This window comes from Lagenorhynchus albirostris, chromosome 2 (genome assembly GCF_949774975.1).
Source record: "Lagenorhynchus albirostris chromosome 2, mLagAlb1.1, whole genome shotgun sequence".
In the NCBI taxonomy this organism is placed as follows: Eukaryota; Metazoa; Chordata; class Mammalia; order Artiodactyla; family Delphinidae; genus Lagenorhynchus; species Lagenorhynchus albirostris.
In genome coordinates, this window is record NC_083096.1 from 61,112,219 (window position 1) to 61,127,820 (window position 15,602).

General features: G+C 39.4%; 1 protein-coding gene across 1 annotated transcript in view; it reads left to right on the forward strand.

The window, feature by feature from the left end:
- ADCY10 (adenylate cyclase 10) overlaps window positions 1-15,602 on the forward strand; it is a 96,178-nt gene that overhangs the window by 21,886 nt on the left and 58,690 nt on the right. The window contains exons 12-14 of the mRNA XM_060142212.1: window positions 1,883-1,938; window positions 12,690-12,843; window positions 15,047-15,239. Of these exons, the coding sequence (XP_059998195.1) occupies window positions 1,883-1,938; window positions 12,690-12,843; window positions 15,047-15,239 (403 nt within the window). The remainder of the gene's footprint in view (window positions 1-1,882; window positions 1,939-12,689; window positions 12,844-15,046; window positions 15,240-15,602) is intronic.

Genomic DNA, 15,602 nt, shown 5'->3' on the forward strand with positions numbered 1-15,602 from the left:
GAACTTTTTGAGGATAGCGATTATTTCTTGTTCATTCTTATATCCCCAATGCTTGGTAGGCATGAGTAATGATGAATAAATGAATGAACAGCATGGAAAGCTCTATATGGTAGTGCTTGGTGGATGGAAAGTGAAAAGGTATTATTCTTTATACTAGCAAGCTAGAATCTAGGTCTTAAAGGGTCAGATAACAGAATCGGGGCTATAATTGGTTCAAGGAGTCTTTAGTATTCATCTTTTTATTCCCAGGGCTCAGCACTGTTCTTGGCATGTGTAGATCACCAATAAAATGCTGTTCGAATAAATGAATGAATAATAATTTTTGTGAGCCCTTATTAAATATTAGGCACTTTACCTCAATATCAACTATATGAGGTAGAAACAAACTATTATTAACTCTATTGTATAAATTTAAAAACTGAGACTCTGAGATGTGAAATGACTTGTCCATAGTCATAAATCTAGTAAATAACTGAGCCAAGGTTCAAAATGCCACAATAATGCTGCATTATAGTCAACCACAAAACCTCAGTTGTATACAACAGTAAATTTTTACTTATCTCATGAATATGTGGGGTTCAGCTGATCTTGGCGGATTTGGATGATCTTGCCTAGGCTTGTTCACATGCCTGGGGTTCAACAGGGTGTTGGCTGATCCAGGATGACCTCAGGTGGAATAACTGGGAATTTTGGCTGACATAAGTGGGACAGTTTGACTCTATGTGTCTCATCTTATACTGGGCTAACCCATGCATGTAGTCATGGCAATATCAGAAGATCAAGAGAGAGCAAGCATTTTTCAAGCCTCTATGTCATGTTTGCTAACATCCCATTGGCCAAAACATTCACAAGTCTGAGCCCAGAGTGGGAGAACACTGCAAAGGTACAGTACATAGCAAAGGACATAGATACAAGTAGAGATGAAGACGTGGCGCCATTAATGCAGTCAGTCTACCACACAAACTATCTACTGTTTCTGAAACTACCAGGACTATCTGATCCCAAAGCCTGCCCTCTTTATGGTTTCTCTGTACCATCTCTGCAAATAAGAGACTATAGAAATACACATACAAATATGAACAGGGCCTGGTTCCTGTCCTGAAATCTAATGGGAAAGACAACATACACAAAATTAGGTGTATATTACCTAGGAAACTTTGGTATGTGCTATAACAGAGGCATAACAAGGTAGTATAATAGTATAAACAAGGGAATGAGCCATTTGTCTAAAAAGGCCCCTTCAAGAGATGATATTATGCAGTGGGCAAACATATGCCTCTGGCCTCGTTTTAGATACTGACTCTGTCACTATCCTCTGTCACCACTAGCCATGGGATCTTGTTCAATTAAATTCTCTGTACCTAATTTTCGCATTTGTAAAATGGACATAATAATAATAATACCTTCTAATAAGGTTTTTGTCAGGAGTAAAGAAATGATACATGTACAGCCCTTGAAACTGCCAGGCACATAGCATGTGTTCCACAAAGGTAAACTATCATTGTTTGAGCAATTGGTAGAATCTTTCCATGCTGTGAGACAACATAACACATCTAACTGTATTGGGTCCCATACTGAGTGTCTGGTTTCCCTAGAAAAGGGTCAGTTCTACCAATGCAGACTCAACAAGCATTTTTTGAACAATGTACCAGGTGCTGTGGTAAAGGCAGCTACATAAGTTGTTTGGAGACTCTATTACCAGGTAAGAACTTCTCCTTTCCCTTCCTCTTGGCATCTGCACCCCTTGATAGACCCCTTGATAACAGGGAATAGATTCCTGTTAGAGACTGAAAAGGAGGCTTTCTGGGAACTAAGAACTAGTCCTCTGGCTCTCAGTATTTCCCTGTTTTGATGCTAACATCTTTTCTTTTCTTCTCTTCAGCATGTTTGGGATGGCATACCTCATCTGCAACAGAAATGAGGGTTACCCTTTGCTAGGTAGGTAGTGAGCCTTGATTTTCAAACCTCTTTATTGAACTAAAATAAAACATACAGAAAAGTACACCAATGATAAATCTTCAGCTTAATGAATTATCACAAAATGAATGTATAATCACCATCCAGGCCAAGAAATAGAAAAATAACAGTACTCTGGAAACCCTCACATGCTTTATCCCTCTCCCTTTACCCAAAGATTTCTAACACCCTAAATTACTTAGGCCTGTTCTTAAAATTTATATGAATGAAATCACATATTGTGTAATTACATAAGCCTTCTTTTTTTTTTTTTTTAGTGAATGGGGTCTTCATTTCTTTTATTTTTAATTTATTTTTTTACATCTTTATTGGAGTACAATTGCCCTACAATAGTGTGCTAGCTTCTGCTTCATAACAAAGTGAATCAGCTATACACATACATATGTTCCCATATCTCTTCCCTCTTGCGTCTCCCTCCCTCCCACCCTCCCTATCCCACCCCTCCAGGCGGTCACAAAGCACCAAGCTGATCTCCCTGTGTTATGCAGCTGCTTCCCACTAGCTGTCTACCTTACGTTCGGTAGTGTATATATGTCCATGCCTCTCTCTCACTTTGTCACAGCTCACCCTTCCCGCTCCCAATATCCTCAAGTCCATTCTCTACTAGGTCTGTGTCTTTATTCCTGTCTTACGCCTAGGTTCTTCATGACATTTTTTTTCTTAAATTCCATATATATGTGTTAGCATATGGTATTTGTCTTTCTCTTTCTGACTTACTTCACTCTGTATGACAGACTCTAGGTCTATCCACCTCATTACAAATAGCTCAATTTCGTTTCTTTTTATGGCTGAGTAATATTCCATTGTATATATGTGCCACATCTTCTTTATCCATTCATCTGATAATGGACACTTAGGTTGTTTCCATCTCCTGGCTATTGTAAATAGAGCTGCAATGAACATTTTGGTACATGACTCTTTTTGAATTATGGTTTTCTCAAGGTATATGCCCAGTAGTGGGATTGCTGGGTCATATGGTAGTTCTATTTGTAGTTTTTTAAGGAACCTCCACACTGTTCTCCATTCCCACCAGCAGTGCAAGAGTGTTCCCTTTTCTCCACACCCTCTCCAGCATTTATTGTTTCTAGATTTTTTGATGATGGCCGTTCTAACTGGTGTGAGATGATATCTCATTGTAGTTTTGATTTGCATTTCTCTAATGATTAATGATGTTGAGCATTCTTTCATGTGTTTGTTGGCAGTCTGTATATCTTCTTTGGAGAAATGTCTATTTAGGTCTTCTGCCCATTTTTGGATTGGGTTGTTTTTTTGGGTTGTTTGTTTCTTTGTTATTGAGCTGCATGAACTGCTTATAAATTTTGGAGATTAATCCTTTGTCAGTTACTTCACTTGAAAATATTTTCTCCCATCCTGAGGGTTGTCTTTTGGTCTTGTTTATGGTTTCCTTTGCTGTGCAAAAGCTTTGAAGTTTCATAAGGTCTCATTTGTTTATTTTTGTTTTTATTTCCATTTCTCTAGGAAGTGGGTCAAAAAAGATCTTGCTGTGATTTATGTCATAGAGTGTTCTGGCTATGTTTTCCTCTAAGAGTTTGATAGTTTCTGGTCTTACATTTAGGTCTTTAATCCATTGTGAGCTTATTTTTGTGTACGGTGTTAGGGAGTGATCTAATCTCATACTTTTACATGTACCTGTCCAGTTTTCCCAACACCACTTATTGAAGAGGCTGTCCTTTCTCCACTGTACATTCCTGCCTCCTTTATCAAAGATAAGGTGACCATATGTGCGTGGATTTATCTCTGGGCTTTCTATCCTGTTCCATTGTTCTATATTTCTGTTTCTGTGCCAGTACCATACTCTCTTGATTACTGTAGCTTTGTAGTACAGTGTGAAGTCAGGGAGCCTGATTCCTCCAGCTCGGTTTTTCGTTCTCAAGATTGCTTTGGCTATTTGGCTATTTGTTTCCATATAAATTGTGAAATTTTTTGTTCTAGTTCTATGAAAAATGCCATTGGTAGTTTGATAGGGATTGCATTGAATCTGTAGATTGCTTTGTGTAGTAGAGTGATTTTCACAATGTTGATTCTTCCAATCCAGGAACATGGTATATCTCTCCATCTATTTGTATCATCTTTAATTTCTTTCATCAGTGTCTTATAATTTTCTGCATACAGGTCTTTTGTTTCCTTAGGTAGTTTTATTCCTAGATATTTTATTCTTTTTGTTGCAATGGTAAATGGGAGTGTTTTCTTGATTTCACTTTCAGATTTTTCAGCATTAGTGCCTAAGAATGCCAGAGATTTCTGTGCATTAATTTTGTATCCTGCTGCTTTACCAAATTCATTGATTCACTCTAGTAGTTTTCTGGTAGCATGTTTAGGATTCTCTATGTATAGTATCATGTCATCTGCAAAGAGTGACAGCTTTACTTCTTTTCCGATTTGGATTGCTTTTATTTCCTTTTCTTCTCTGATTGCTGTGGCTAAAACTTCCAAAACTATGTTGAATAAGAGTGGTGAGAGTGGGCAACCTTGTCTTGTTCTTGATCTTAGTGGAAATGCTTTCAGTTTTTCACCATTGAGGACGATGTTGGCTGTGGGTTTGTCATATATGGCCTTTATTATGTTGAGGAAAGTTCCCTCTATGCCTACTTTCTGCAGGGTTTTTATCATAAATGGGTGTTGAATTTTGTCGAAAGCTTTCTCTGCATCTATTGAGATGATCATATGGTTTTTCTCCTTCAGTTTGTTAATATGGTGTATCACGTTGATTGATTTGCGTATATTGAAGACTCCTTGCATTCCTGGGTTAAACCCCACCTGATCATGGTGTATGATCCTTTTAATGTGCTGTTGGATTCTGTTTGCTAGTATTTTGTTGAGGATTTTTGCATCTATGTTCATCAGTGATATTGGCCTGTAGTTTTCTTTCTTTGTTACATCCTTGTCTGGTTTTGGTATCAAGGTGATGGTGGCCTCGTAGAATGAGTTTAGGAGTGTTCCTCCCTCTGCTATATTTTGGAAGAGTTTGAGAAGGATAGGTGTTAGCTCTTCTCTAAGTGTTTGACAGAATTCGCCTGTGAAGCCATCTGGTTCTGGGCTTTTGTTTGTTGGAAGATTTTTAATCACAGTTTCAATTTCAGTGCTTGTGATTGGCCTGTTCATAGTTTCTATTTCTTCCTGATTCAGTCTTGGCAGGTTGTGCATTTCTAAGAATTTGTCTATTTCTTCCAGGTTGTCCATTTTATTGGCATAGAGTTGCTTGTAGTAATCTCTCATGATCTTTTGTATTTCTGCAGTGTCAGTTGTTACTTCTCCTTTTTCATTTTTAATTCTATTGATTTGAGTCTTCTCCCTTTTTTTCTTGATGAGTCTGGCTAATGGTTTATCAATTTTCTTTATCTTCTCAAAGAACCAGCTTTTAGTTTTATTGATCTTTGCTATCGTTTCCTTCATTTCTTTTTCATTTATTTCTGATCTGATTTTTATGATTTCTTTCCTTCTGCTAACTTTGGGGTTTTTTTGTTCTTTCTCTAATTGCTTTAGGTGCAAGCTTCGGTTGTTTATTTGAGCTGTTTCCTGTTTCTTAAGGTAATATTGTATTGCTATAATCTTCCCTCTTAGAACTGCTTTTGCTGCACCCCATAGGTTTTGGGTCGTCGTGACTCCATTGTCATTTGTTTCTAGGTATTTTTTGATTTCCTCTTTGATTTCTTCAGTGATCACTTCGTTATTAAGTAGTGTATTGTTTAGCCTCCATGTGTTTGTATTTTTTACAGATCTTTTCCTGTAATTGATATCTAGTCTCATAGCGTTGTGGTCAGAAAAGATACTTGATACAATTTCAATTTTCTTAAATTTACCAAGGCTTGATTTGTGACCCAAGATATGATCTATCCTGGAGAATGTTCCATGAGCACTCAAGAAAAATGTGTATTCTATTGGTTTTGGATAGAATGTCCTATAAATATCAATTAAGTCCATCTTGTTTAATGTATCATTTAAAGCTTGTGTTTCCTTATTTATTTTCATTTTGGATGATCTGTCCATTGGTGAAAGTGGGGTGTTAAAGTCCCCTACTATGAATGTGTTACTGTCGATTTCCCCTTTTATGGCTGTTAGTATTTGCCTTATGTATTGAGGTGCTCCTATGTTGGGTGCATAAATATTTACGATTGTTATATCTTCTTGGATCGATCCCTTGATCATTATGTAGTGTCCTTCTTTGTCTCTTCTAATAGTCTTTATTTTAAAGTCCATTTTGTCTGATATGATAATTGCTACTCCAGCTTTCTTTTGGTTTCCATTTGCATGAAATATCTTTTTCCATCCCCTTACTTTCAGTCTGTATGTGTCTCTAGGTCTGAAGTGGGTCTCTTGTAGACAGCAAATATATGGGTCTTGTTTTTGTATCCATTCAGCCAATCTGTGTCTTTTGGTGGGAGCATTTAGTCCATTTACATTTAAGGTAATTATCGATATGTATGTTCCTATTCCCATTTTCTTAACTGTTTTGGGTGCGTTATTGTAGGTCTTTTCCTTCTCTTGTGTTTCTTGTCTAGAGAAGTTCCTTTAGTATTTGTTGTAAAGCTGGTTTGGTGGTGCTGAACTCTCTCAGCTTTTGCTTCTCTGTAAAGGTTTTAATTTCTTCATCAAATCTGAATGAGATCCTTGCTGAGTAGAGTAATCTTTTTTTTTTTTTTTTGTGGTACGCGGGTCTCTCACTGCTGTGGCCTCTCCCGCTGCAGAGCGCAGGCTCAGGACGCTCAGGCTCAGCGGCCATAGCTCACGGGCACAGCTGCTCCGTGGCATGTGGGATCCTCCCGGACCGGGGCATGAACCCATGTCCCCTTCATCGGCAGGCGGACTGTCAACCACTGTGCCACCAGGGAAGCCCTGGGTAGAGTAATCTTGGTTGCAGGTTTTTCTCCTTCATCACTTTAAATATGTCCTGCCAGTCCCTTCTGGCTTGTAGAGTTTCTGCTGAAAGATCAGCTGTTAACCTTATGGGGATTCCCTTGTGTGTTATTTGTTGTTTTTCCCTTGCTGCTTTTAATATGTTTTATTTGTATTTAATTTTTGACAGTTTGATTAATATGTGTCTTGGCATATTTCTCCTTGGATTTATCCTGAATGGGACTCTCTGTGCTTCCTGGACTTGTTTAACTATTTCCTTTCCCATATTAGGGAAGTTTTCAACTATAATCTCTTCAAATATTTTCTCAGTCCCTTTCTTTTTCTCTTCTTCTTTTGGAACCCCTATAATTTGAATGTTGGTGCGTTTAATGTTGTCCCAGAGGTCTCTGAGACTGTCCTCAGCTCTTTTCATTCTTTCTTCTTTATTCTGCTGTGCAGTAGTTATTACCACTATTTTACCTTCCAGGTCACTTATCCGTTCTTCTGCCTCAGTTATTCTGCTATTGATCCCATCTAGAGTATTTTTCATTTCATTTATTGTGTTGTTCATCATTGCTTGTTTCATCTTTAGTTCTTCTAGGTCCTTGTTAACTGTTTCTTGCATTTTGTCTATTCTATTTCCAATATTTTGGATCATCTTTACTATCATTATTCTGAATTCTTTTTCAGGTAGACTGCCTATTTCCTCTTCATTTGTTAGGTCTGGTGGGTTTTTATCTTGCTCCTTCAACTGCTGTGTGTTTTTCTGTCTTCTCATTTTGCTTAATTTCCTGTGTTTGGGGTCTCCTTTTTGCAGGCTGCAGGTTCATAGTTCCCATTGTTTTTGGTGTCTGTCCCCAGTGGCTAAGGTTGTGTAGGCTTCTTGGTGGAGGGGACTAGTGCTTGTGTTCTGGTGGATGAGGCTGGATCTTGTCTTTCTGGTGGGCAAGTCCACGTCTGTTGGTGTGTTTTGGGGTGTCTGTGGACTTATTATGATTTTAGGCAGCCTCTCTGCTAATGGGTGGGGTTGTGGTCCTGTCTTGCTAGTTGTTTGGCATAGGGTGTCCAGCACTGTAGCTTGCTGGTCGTTGAGTGAAGCTGGGTGCTGGTGTTGAGATGGAGATCTCTGGGAGATTTTCACCATTTGATATCATGTGGAGCTGGGAGGTCTCTTGTGGACCAGTGTTCTGAAGTTGGCTCTCCCACCTCAGAGGCACAGCAGTGACTCCTGGCTGCAGCACTAAGAGCTTTTCATCCACACGGCTCAGAATAAAAGGGAGAAAAAGTAGAAAGAAAGAATTGGTAGAAGTAGAAAGAAAGAAAGAAAGGAGGGAGGGAGGGAGGGAGGAAGGAAGGAAGGAAGGAGGGAAGGAAGAAAGAAAGAAAGAAAGAAAGAAGATAAAGTAAAATAAAATAAAGTAAGATAAAATAAAATAATTAAAATAAAAACTAATTATTAAGAAAAAAATTTAAAAAAAAAAGGATGGATAGATCCCTAGGACAAATGGTGGAAGCAAAGCTATACAGACAAAATCTCACACAGAAGCATACACATACACACAAAAAGAGGAAAAGGGAAAAATTCATATATCTTGCTCTCAAAGTCCACCTCCTCAATTTGGGATGATTCGTTGTATTCATGTATTCCACAGATGCAGGGTACATCAAGTTGATTGTGGAGCTTTAATCCGCTGCTTCTGAGGCTGCTGGGCGAGATTTCCCTTTCTCTTCTTTGTTCTCACAGCTCCTGGGGCTCAGCTTTGGATTTGGCCCCGCCTCTGCGTGTAGGTCGCCGGAGGGCGGCTGTTCTTCGCTCAGACAGGACGGGGTTAAAGGAGCCGCTGATGCGGGGGCTCTGGCTCACTCAGGCCGTGGGGGAGGGAAGGGCACGGAGGGCGGGGCGAGCCTGCGGCGGCAGAGGCCGGCCTGAGGCGCGCCGTGCGTTCTCCCGGGAGAGTTGTCCCTGGATCCCGGGACCCTGGCAGTCGCGGGCTGGACAGGTTCTCCGGAAGGGGAGTGTGGATAATGACCTGTGCTCGCACACAGGCTTCTTGGTGGCGGCAGCAACAGCCTTAGCGTCTTACGCCCGTCTCTGGGGTCCGCGCTTTTAGCCGCGGCTCACGCCCATCTCTGGAGCTCCTTTAAGCAGCGCTCTTAATCCCTTCCAGGTACGTGGGGAGTTTCTTGCCTTTTGGGAGGTTTGAGGTCTTCTGCCAGCGTTCAGTAGGTGTTCTGTAGGAGTTGTTCCACGTGTAGATGTATTTCTGGTGTATCTGTGGGGAGGAAGGTGATCTCCGCCTCTTACTCTTCCGCCATCTTCCCGGAAGCCTCTCGGGTCTTCATTTACATAAGCCTTCTTTTAATCAACATTACATTATGAAATTCATCCATATTGTTGGATGTAGCTATAATTCATCCATTTTCATTGCTTTGTAGTACAGTTGGCCCTCTGTATCTGCAGGGTGTGCATCCAGGGATGCAAACAACCACAAATCAAAAAAAAAATTTTTTTTTAAATTCCAGAAAATTCCGAAAAGCAAAACTTGAATTTGCTGCACACTGGCAACTATTTACATAGCATTTACATTGTATTTGCTATTATAATCAACCTAGAGATGAGTTAAAGTATACAGGAGGATGTGTTTAGGTTGTATGCAAATACTACACCATTTTATATAAGGGACTTGAGCATCCGAATATTTTGATATCCCCGGGGGTCCTGGAACCAATCTCCTGTGGATACAGAGGGATGACTGTATTCCCTTTTATAAGTATATAACAATGTATTCATTTTGCTTTTGTACAACATTTGAGTTGTTTCCAGTTTGGGTTCTTATGAATAATACTGCCATAAAGATTTTTGTACAAGTCTTATGGTGAACATATGTATGCATTTCTGCTGTTGAGTATATATATAGGAGTGATACTGTTGGGGCAAAGGGTACAATTTTGGTAGATAGTTTTCTCAGTCTTTATAATTTTAATAATTCTGTTGGGTTTATAGTGGTATCTCACCATGGTTTCCATCTGTATTTCCCTGATGTGGTTGAGTGCCTTTTCCAAATATTTATTGGCCATTTGGAAATCATCTTTTATAAAGTGTCTGTACAAATCTTTTGTCTATTTTTCAATTGGATTGTATTTTTTTATAGATCCGTTGGAATTATTTATATATTCTGAAAATGGGTCCCTTTGTTTTTACTGTATGTAACTTTTCCCATTCTGTGCTTGCCTTTTTACTCTATTAGTGATGTATTTAATGAACACAACTTTTGATTTTAATGAAATCCAATTTATCAGTTTTTTTCTTTATAATTAGTGCTTTTGTATACTGTTTGAGAAATCTTTCCTCATCCAAAAGTCATGAAGATATTTTTCTAGATTCTCTTCCAGAAATTTTGTTTTACCTTGTACATTTAGAGCTATGATCCATCCGGCAGTGATGTTTTTGTGATTCTTGGTGAGAGAGACCCTATCATAAGAAAGCTAACTCAAGACTATGCAGGGAAGTAGACACAAAATGAGGTAGAGAAGAGACCCACATGAAGATTGGCCTGTGGATTCTGAAGGCAGCCATTTCAAGTAACACTTGTAATTTCTTTCTGTTAGACTTGAACATCCCTAAAAGTATCATTATAAATTAAATCTCAGTCATAACTGTGTTAGGGCAATTGAGAAGAGGCTCTGTCCCACACCTTGGGGGAGTATTAGGACAGAATCTTGATGTCAGCAGAGCATAAAAGAAGGCAACAGTTCCAGAACTTCAAAGAGCACTTGAGCCAGCAGCAATGCCTAACTTTCAGTGCATTCAGGTAGTTTTCAGAGTCTGCAAGCACATCACTTTTTATAAGTCCAGATCCCCAAACTCTTGAAGGCTAGAAAGGAGAAGGAATGCCCACTCTCACCCTCCTCCGAGGCCTAACTTTTCATCCTAGGATATGCTTGTTGTGATAATGATTGACAGTAAATGGAAGTCCTAACCCCCTTTCTACAAAATTGAGGACTCACTATGACAGACATATTAGAATACATTGCTACAATATGCATATGTTTCTCAGCCTGGTCTAGTTGCCTTTGTTTGTTTTCTGTGCGTGTGTTTTGCTTTGTTTTGTTTTTCGGCTGCTGCTGAGCGGCTTGTGAGACCTTAGTTCCCTGAACAGGGATTGAACCCAGGCCCTCAGCACTGAAAGCTCAGAGTCCTAACCACTGGACTGCCAGGGAATTCTCTGTACTTGACTTTTTGCCCTGATTTCTCCAGTATAAGGTAAAGATCAGGCCCACATATCTTTCCTTAAAGCTATAACCAAAAACAGACTGTCAGAGGTTAGGAGTATGGGAAACACCCTTCTTTTACAAGAGTGCCTGTAAGTGAAATTGTATATGCTAACTGATAACAAAACTAAAATGAACAAAAAGTGTTCTTTTAGTGTCAAAAATGCGTACAACAGTCTCAGGTATTAGGGCCTTGTTCAAATAGAAACAAGGTATGCATACTTCAAGGCAAGTTGAGTTAACCTCATTTTAGAATCCAACTAAAAAGACAATCAGTAAGTTCTTACCTGTATGTGTTCTAGACAAATAGAACATAAAACAGCTAGAAGAGTCTGCTTTGCAGCCTTCTGGGCATCTTCTAAGTTCTTGTGTAAACTTTAGGCCAAAGAACAATACTACACATCTCACAAAATTGAAATTCAAATGTGCTTTCAGAAAGGAAATGTTGCACCTAAAAGAAGCAATATGGTCTGCAGAGTAATTCTCACTAAATCTTACCCAGAAATTTACATTACCAAATAAACACTCAGCTTCTTTGTATAAAACATCTAAGCTTAGAGTAGTGGTCTTGGTTTTCAATAGACTTTAGCTAACACCTAGGTATGTATTTACTCTATCAATGGATAACAGAATGGGCCCTCCACAGTGATCTGTCCAGCAAAGAAGGAAGAGTCAGCCCTGATTTGGTCTCCAGCTCTTTTGACAGAAATTACCGTTCTGCCAACTCCTTCCCGCCCACCCAGGTTTCAAAGATTGTAGGCTGAGTTTCAGATTTCAGTCAGGGCATCCTGTTACACATATTTAAAGACACATAAGAAAAATAAGAGTGATAGGGTTGTAACCCAAGATGACTTTTATTTTCTTCTTTTCCTTTTTAAGTTTTCTATATTTTCTACAGTGAGCATGCATTAGTTTTATAATAAGGAAAAAAACTATAATTTATTTTTACTAAGAATTTAGGTTGTTCTTATGATAGAATTAATCTATATATGAGTTTTTTAAAGCAAATTGAATTTTTTTATCACCGTTAATACTTTTAGTAGCCCTGAGATAAGTATAATTTCTCATTTACAAAGAGCAAGTTTTCCTTCACAGAATCGGAAATAAAAACTGTTTATCCATATTGTTCAACATGGGAACCCTAACTTTATTAAGCTGATTTCCTAATGTAATAATCTATAGTTACTTCTAGTGTGTTACAGAAAAAGGAAAAGAAAACAAGCATTAGGGTCGGATAGCCCTGGTTTAATTCCTGGTTGTATAATTTAAGCAAATCTCAGTTTTCTACACTAAAGTTAAATGGACATCATAATGAGCATTATAAGAATCCCTTCCCTCACAGCTTGTGGGAATCAAAAAAAACCAAACCAAAACAAAACTGTAAAACCACATTGTTAAACTGGAAAGTTCTAGAGAAAGATTTTTTTTTAATTTTAAAGTGCACAGGACCTCAAGAAACTCCATGAATAATGCCATGGAAATTCCAAGGGTATTCTTAGAAGCTGTATCACTATGTGCTTTTTTATGTTTCTAGACTATTTTATGTTGATTGGGTTTGCTCCCTTTTTAAAAAATGAAAATAACAGGACGCGATAAGGAGATCAAATACTTCATGTGTACTATGAAGGAATTTTTGATATCTAACTGCAGCCGAGTCCTGATGTACGAAGGATTATCAGGATATGGAAAAAGCGAGTTACTAGTGGAAATTGAGTACCTGGCCCAAGGTGAGAACCACAGGTGAGTGTCTTGCAATGACCATTTTTTTTGTGAATCCAGAGAATCTTGACATCTTTAAGAGTTTCATTTGTTTCAATGTTCCTCTCCTTTATATAAGTTGCCTATGTAAACTATCCACAATCTATCAGTTATTATTGGGTGTCATGCCCCTTGTGCTAGATAAGTAATTAATGATAAACATATCGAACTGAGAAAATGAAGATGGGCTGACCCCTGGAGATCCTGATTTAATGCCAGGACGGACTTGGACATTGATATTTTTAAGTTTCCTAATGCACAGTTTGAGAACAACTGGTATAAATGTTGAGGATAGATTGGGTTTGCAGAACAAATACGTAAGTTTATCCATGTGGCCGACGGGGAATCACTAGTTCAAACCACTGAGGCCTGAGCGTATGGTTAGAGAATGAAAGGCCTCTGGATTTTCCTTCGGAAGGCAGAGCTGATGCACTTACCTCATGCTGTTTGTCTCTTTTCATATAAGGAATGTCATGAGGGCTCTCTTTGGGACAACCCATCTCATGGAGGTGGACGGTATGGTATTCAGTAACAGTGGTGATGACCAAGACAATGGTAATGGTGTCTCACATCCTTTCACCATCTAACCTAAAGGCTTTAAGTTAGGGAAAGTTCTTATTAATCTTATTTTTAGCTATGTTTCTACTCTTTTTTAATGCCAGGCCTGAGAAACACTAGTTTTAAAATATCTTTAACATTGTTGAAAGGATAATTCAAAATAGCCAGAAGACACTCATTTATTCCATCACTTACTGAGTACCTACTATGTTCCAGGAACTTAGTGCTATATTAGTTTGCTAGAGCTACCATGACAAAGCATCACAAGCTAGGTGGCTTAAGCAACAGAAGTATATTATCTCGGTGTACAGGAGGGTAGAAGTCCAAGATCCAGGTGGCGTCAAGTTGGTTCCTTCCATCAGCTGTGAGGGACAATCTGTTCTGTGCCTCTTTCCTAGCTTCTGGTGGCTTGCTGGCAGTCACTGGTGTTCATTGGCTTGTAGAAGCATCACCCCCGTCTCTGCCTCCATCTTCACATGATGTTCTCCATGTGTGCTGTCTGTGTCCAAAAAATTTCCCTCTTCTTTTTTTTTTTCCCACTGCGTGGCTTGCGGGATCTTAGTTCCCCAACCAGGGATTGAACCTGGGTCACACCAGTGAAAGCACCGAGTCCTAACCACTGGACCACCAGGGAATCCCCCAAATTTCCCCTTCCTATAAAGAGACAGTCATATCGGATTAGGGGCCCACCCTACTCCAGTATGGCCTCATCTTAACTTACCTAGTTACATCTGCAATGACCCTATTCCCAAATAAGGTCACATTCTGAGGGCTAAGACTTCAGCATATGAATTGGTGGGGGGGAGGGGTGCATAAATCAATCCATAACAAGTTGCAAAGCCTTGAAGACGAATAATATCTGATCCCTACCCTCAAGGAGTTCTCACAAAAGAGAAGGAAAGAGAGATGACATTAAAAATAGAATGTGGTGAGGACAGTGATAGAAGCACGCAGTAGAGTGCTGTAAAAGCTACGAGAAAGAGGGGTATGTCATCCAACCTGAGGGCATCAGGGAAGGTTTCCAGGAGGTTACTCCTGAGCTGAGATATACAAATGAACAGGAAATGAGGGATTAGGAGGGACTGTGAGACGTGATAACACTCTAGGCTGAGGAAAGCAAAGGCATAAAGAGAAGAAACAGTTGGATGTACAGGGAACACTCACCGGTTTGTTGTTGGTGGAGGGTAGACTGCTGGGCAGAGAGTGGCAAGAAATGACCATGAGGACTTGGAAAGGCTTATATGTCACGTGAAGGAGTCTAGACTTAACCTAGACTTGCATCTCCCTAGGTGCTTCAGGCTTCCATAAAGGTGATGCATTCAGAGAGTCTTGGCGCTAGACAGGGGTAGTAGTATGCTGTTAGGGAGTATAGGTGAGAGTATGAGGGCCTGAACCCAGGCATTGGCGGTAGGGCTAGAGAAGAGGGGATAGCTAGGATACATTTACAGAGCTTAGAAACATAGTGGAATAAGGGAGGGTATCTGAAGCACAAATAAAGAACAGCTTCCAGATAGCTTGGGAAATCTGTCATTACAACTGAATATGAGGAGTCAGGGCTTTCCTTCAACCTTTATTGTTTTCAAAAAATATAGTTTAAAACTCTGATTCCTGACTTTCTTATAAACAGGACTATTGCTATTGCGTTGACTAAGATCAGCTTCCATCAGAATTTTTATACCATCCAGATACTCATGGCCAACGTACTAGGTCTGGATACTTGCAAACATTATAAAGAACGACAGACCAACCTTCAAAATAAAGTCAAGTTACTGCTGGATGAAAAGTTCCATTGTCTTCTTAATGACATTTTCCATGTGCAGGTAACTAGCTAGTGTTAGACTCCCGTTAGAAATAGTGAAGGGGCAGATGTGGCCACTCCTCCCTGATGCTTTATGACTTTGCATCTCTTTGGCCTTTATTATCCTCTTGTTTTCTCATCTGCAGCGTCCAGGTGGTAAGGAAATGACTCCCAATCCTTGAATGAGACACCTTCCTGAGATATATTGGTACCAGACTCAAGAAAACCCAAATATCCACCTGCTGATTCATTTCTTTTCTCACCTTCCCATCATAGCTATACTATACTAGCTAGTCCAGGGCACGAAATCACTCTGCTCCCACAGGTGACTGCCAGTGCAAAGACAAGAATGTGCCCTGTTCTTTCCTGTATCTATTAGATTCAA